Source organism: Protobothrops mucrosquamatus, unplaced genomic scaffold (assembly GCF_001527695.2).
Source record: "Protobothrops mucrosquamatus isolate PMUCROS unplaced genomic scaffold, P.Mucros_1.0 scaffold394, whole genome shotgun sequence".
Taxonomy (NCBI): Eukaryota; Metazoa; Chordata; class Lepidosauria; order Squamata; family Viperidae; genus Protobothrops; species Protobothrops mucrosquamatus.
The window spans coordinates 665,229-669,901 of record NW_015386725.1 but is presented as its reverse complement, the minus strand read 5'-3'; the positions used below and the strand labels follow the sequence as shown (position 1 = coordinate 669,901).

Below are 4,673 nucleotides of genomic sequence, written 5' to 3'. Positions count from 1 at the left end.
TTTTTTAATTAAGTAGGATAGAACCTAACTTTATAATCTTCATGTTTTTTTTTCTTTTTCAGGTGTAAAAAATACATCTCAGTGCTGGAAGTATTCTGACTGTAATGTAGACTTTATTTCAGATCATTTCTCAACAAAAAACTTCAGATACAGGTGCTGCCAATGGAATTTGTGTAACGATGCTCCAAATGTAGTAGCTAGCAAGATAGCCCTCAGTGGGGCTTTCTTGCTGACTGTTGCTCATATCTTAAAGTTTTCAGTCTGAAACTGAAATGGGGCAATTTTTTCCAGTTTAAAAAGCTATACGGCACTAATGTCTTTTGAGAAGTATTCCTGTGTTGGAGAAGATTAAATTATTAAGATACAGTATTAAGTAGATAAAATTTGTTCGCTATATTGCACTTTTCATATTTTTTCTTACTTTACTCAATTTCTATTGGAAACTTACATTCAATCTGTAAGACATTCATATTAGCCAAATGTGGACTTGCTTGTGTTGGGAATAACTTTTGAATCTCGCAACTACATTTTAACTTGTAAGCAATTGTTGCAATAAAAGTGCTATTGTATATTTAAGCCTGGATTGATTTTTTTTTTGTTTATCTTCAGGCTCTTTTTGATGCCATAATTGAAGCTTCTTCAGTATGCTATACCATTCTAGGTGTAACAGTGAACGACACAACATCTCCTTGCCACTTTCATTGGTGGTTCCTTATCAACATTTAGTGGCTTATCTGTGATTAAATGAACTGTCCAAATTCAGACTGGCTACCATTCCGAAGTAGCACTTTGAGGCCTATTTATTTAGTACTTCTTAGAGTAATGTCACTACTAATGTGAAATACTTTTTGTTTGGACAACATGCTTAAACTTAGAAAAGCCACAGCTTGGTATTAAAAACTGAAAATAGGAAGCAGTGAAAAAACATGCGTTAATTTGCCTGTTGTCTGGGGCCTCCAGTGTGTGTGGGGGGGTGCACTGTGCTGGGGTGGGTTGGTTGAAAGTCAAAGAGTACCTCTGTGCTCTTGGTTTTTTTTACCTTCGTTTAATTATTATGCTTTTATAGTTATCACATTTTAGAATCATCCATATACCCCACACAGGGACTCTGGCAGTGTATAGTAAAATATTAAAATATGAAAACAGTATAAAGTTAAAAATTTAACAAAGAGGCAAGGGTGATTAAAAACTTAAAAATTAATTGAAAGGTAATGGGACTTTCAGAGTACTAACCCCAGCTTCACAGCTGCATGCTCCTATGGGCTCCCCATGAAGGCCACAAAGCCATGTTTTCATTCCTTTCTGGAAGGGCAGGAGAGCGGGGGCCTATTTCATGGGTTTTTTTGGGGGGGGGGGAAATGCAATGGCTCTCTTCCTGGACCCCACCAGTCGGAATTTTTTAACTGTCAGGGACTGCAACATATCTAGTTATGCTTTTACGCCATTGTAAGCCATCTAGAGTCACTCTGGATAGTGAGATGGGTGGCGTATATATTTAATAAAGAAATAGTCTGTCCTGATTTTTTGTCAAATGCATTCTTCTTTTGTCCTAACTTGGCTACATAACTATGTGGGTGTTTTTGAAGATGCCCACATATGGAATGGACAAGAAGGCATTATTTCAGCAGCCAATAATCACTAGTAATCTTGGTATTTTTGTATCTCTGCTGCCGTTTACTGGTCATCCAAATTTTGTACACATTCTACACATTCAGATATCTTAACATGATTGCATCAGGTAAGATTTTTGCAACAGTATCATCGATTGTGCATAATTTGAGAATAGCCAACACTCTAGAAGGCTTAAGACACAGAAGGATCTTGACAGACTTGAACATTGGGCACTATCTAACAAAATGAAATTCAATGGTGAAAAAAGTAGGATTCTACATTTAGGCAAGAAAAACCAAATGCACAGGAGGTATCTTGCTCAATAGTAGTAACTGTGAAAGGAATCTCGAAGTCCTAGTGCAGTGATGGCGAACCTTTTAGAGACTGAGTGCCCAAAAACTGGCCCCGGCCCCGCTCCACCCCCTGCCCCATCCCCACTCCGATTCAGATTTCTGGCATTAACTGGATCCAAGATGGGAAATCGAAATACAGTATGCTAAACATATTTTTGCTACTTAAAAACTCTCATCTAACAAAGTTTTTATACGTTTAAAGCTTTATGCAGCATATATTGTGACATTTGAAATAAAAAGCAGCAGTAGAAATTCACATTTTTCAATGTGTAATTCACATTATTGGTATGCAGAGTAAAGTATCTTGAAAAAAAATGGTGGTGTCATCTCTGTTTAGGTCAGTGATGGCAAACCTTTTAGAGACCGAGTGCCCAAAAACTGGCCCCGCCCCCGCTCCCCCCCTGCCCCATCCTCACTTGCCCCACCCTGCCTGGCTGCGGGGCCACTCATCGCCTCTAGGGCCCGCCACAGATTGCCCAGCCAGCCCAGCAGCACCATGGCGGCCACGCCCTCTGCCTGCACCCCGCAGCATCAAGTGTGCGTGATAGGGCGTGAGGGCAGAGTCCTGTCTATGCTGCCTGGCTGCCATGTCCTTGGCTGCGCTGCTCCGCATGGGCCACGCTCAGGGGTGACTCCAGGGGGGCTGCTGGTGAGGGGGTTGCGAGCGGAAGTAAGGCTGGGGCAACAGCACGTGTGCCCACAGAGAGGGCTCCGAGTGCCGCCTCTGGCACCCGTGCCATAGGTTCGCCATCACTGTCCTAGTGGACAATCACTTAAATATGAGCCAGCAATGTGCTGCAGCAGCCAAAAAAAACCAACACAGTGCTAGGCTGCATTAACAGAGGGATAGAATCAAGATCACGTGAAGTATTAATACCACTTTACAATGCCTTGGTAAGGTCACATTTGGAATACTGTATCCAGTTTTGGTCACCACGATGTAAAAAGATATTGAGACTCTAGAAAGCTTTTTTCCTGTATTGTGCCCTGTCTTGGGGATGAGATTGAAAGATTCAAAAACCTTTCAAAGAAGAGATGGCTCATACTTGGGAGAAGCGGGGAAAACATTCAAAAAGACTTAGGCTAGAACAGAGGAAACAAATAGATTGATATTTAAAAGGGAGAAATATAAATGTAAGAAAAATTAAACACAGGATGGGGGTAATCTGACTTAAGAGCAGGACATGTGGGAAGGGCTCGGATGTACTAACAGTGTCATGAAGCTGCAAAGAAAGCCAAGGACATCTTGAGCATCAGGAAGAACATGGAGTCCAGATCAAAGGAAGTGATTTTCTCACTACTCTGCCTAGGTCATACCTCGCTTGCGTTCTGTTTTTTTTTTTTTTTTTTTAATCCTTCATTACCAATAACCTTTTAGGAGTAAAAGATCATGCCTTCTCACTAGTTTTCTTCCTAGTATGCTGTGATGTATTTTTACTTAAAATATAATAATTTCTAAATTTGCATATATATTATGCATACTAGACATACTATTTAACAAAATAAATTACATTAATGGGAAGCTTATATTACAGGGGGCACAGAACTTGTAGATGCTGAGAAGTGTGCAGCTCCCCATACTGTATTTAAATTATTTAAACGTGACATGTTTGCATTCTTTTTAATAAAGAGATACAGAGGTACATATACCTTAAATTCTGCCCCAGAGGTTCATATGCCGCAAGTTCCATCAGGTTGTCTTAGTGACATTGTATCTTCTTCTAATGTCTACCTTGGATGACTCCCCAGACTCCTTCTCAGATGTCAGCTTAGTGGAGGATGAGCCCATTCCTGGCAGGTCAGGAGCTGGATTGATGGCTCGAGAGGAGAAAGCCCGTCTGTCTTGATGGGCTGCACTGGAAATCTGGCTATTTATCACAGCAGACGGAGGCGTTGTTTTCTAGCTGTGTGTTTTTAATCGTGTTTCCTGCTTCACTCTTGATTGGCACAGTGTTTGGAATTGATTCACGCCTTGTAGACTCTGGATTTTTCTTGGCTTGTGAGCTCTCTTGTGTGTGTATTTAAGTTTGTTTGCTTGAGCAACTTTCAATTGCTTTGTGAACTATTAAGCTATTGTTCCATGGACTAATGTTGACCTGTTCATGGCTGAACTTTTTTTGGGACCCTTCCCTTCTCTTTTTTCCTCTTCAGTGGAAGATAAACTGCTGGACAAAAAAACTTTATGAGCAGGACTCTTAGTATGAGAGGATCTTGGTGCTCTCTGAGCTTGGTTGTTTTCTTGCAGATGTTTCACTTACCCAAACTAGGTAACATCAATACTGAGAGGGCAAACCACTAGAATATTAACTGAGAGCAAACCCCACTCCTTACTAGCACTGAAGATGTTACCTAGTTTGGGTAATGAAACATCTGCAAGAAAACAACCAAATTCAGAGAGCACCAAGGTCCTCTCATATTAATTTGGTTATAGCTTTGAAATTTGGGGACTAAAAGTATTTTTGAGGCTTTTTTAGAAAATAGACTTGAAAAGTTTGTAATATAAGTGTGGATTAAAAAAGCTGGAAGATGCTCTCTAGTGGAGAACTACGGCACTTTATTATTAAAGTAACTTGGCTTGAAGCCCAGACTCAGATAAGACTTTGATTGTCCTTGGAAACTTTCACTTTTGAAGACTGCAGCTGGGAAAAGGGGGAAAAAACCCTCATGGGCTGCTTATCTGTGTTGGGGACCCTATGGGACTATAAAGAC

General features: G+C 40.5%; 1 protein-coding gene and 1 long non-coding RNA gene across 2 annotated transcripts in view; one reads left to right on the top strand and one right to left on the bottom strand.

The window, feature by feature from the left end:
* LOC107287494 (CD59 glycoprotein) overlaps positions 1 to 576 on the top strand; it is a 6,532-nt gene extending 5,956 nt beyond the window's left edge. Inside the window, exon 4 of the mRNA XM_015816015.1 lies at positions 63 to 576. Within this exon, the coding sequence (XP_015671501.1) occupies positions 63 to 265 (203 nt within the window). The 3' untranslated portion in view covers positions 266 to 576. The remainder of the gene's footprint in view (positions 1 to 62) is intronic.
* LOC107287495 overlaps positions 1 to 4,165 on the bottom strand; it is a 16,034-nt gene extending 11,869 nt beyond the window's left edge. The window contains exon 1 of the long non-coding RNA XR_001548872.2: positions 3,615 to 4,165. This is a non-coding gene — a long non-coding RNA (uncharacterized LOC107287495). The remainder of the gene's footprint in view (positions 1 to 3,614) is intronic.
* Between the last annotated feature and the right edge of the window lie 508 nt (positions 4,166 to 4,673).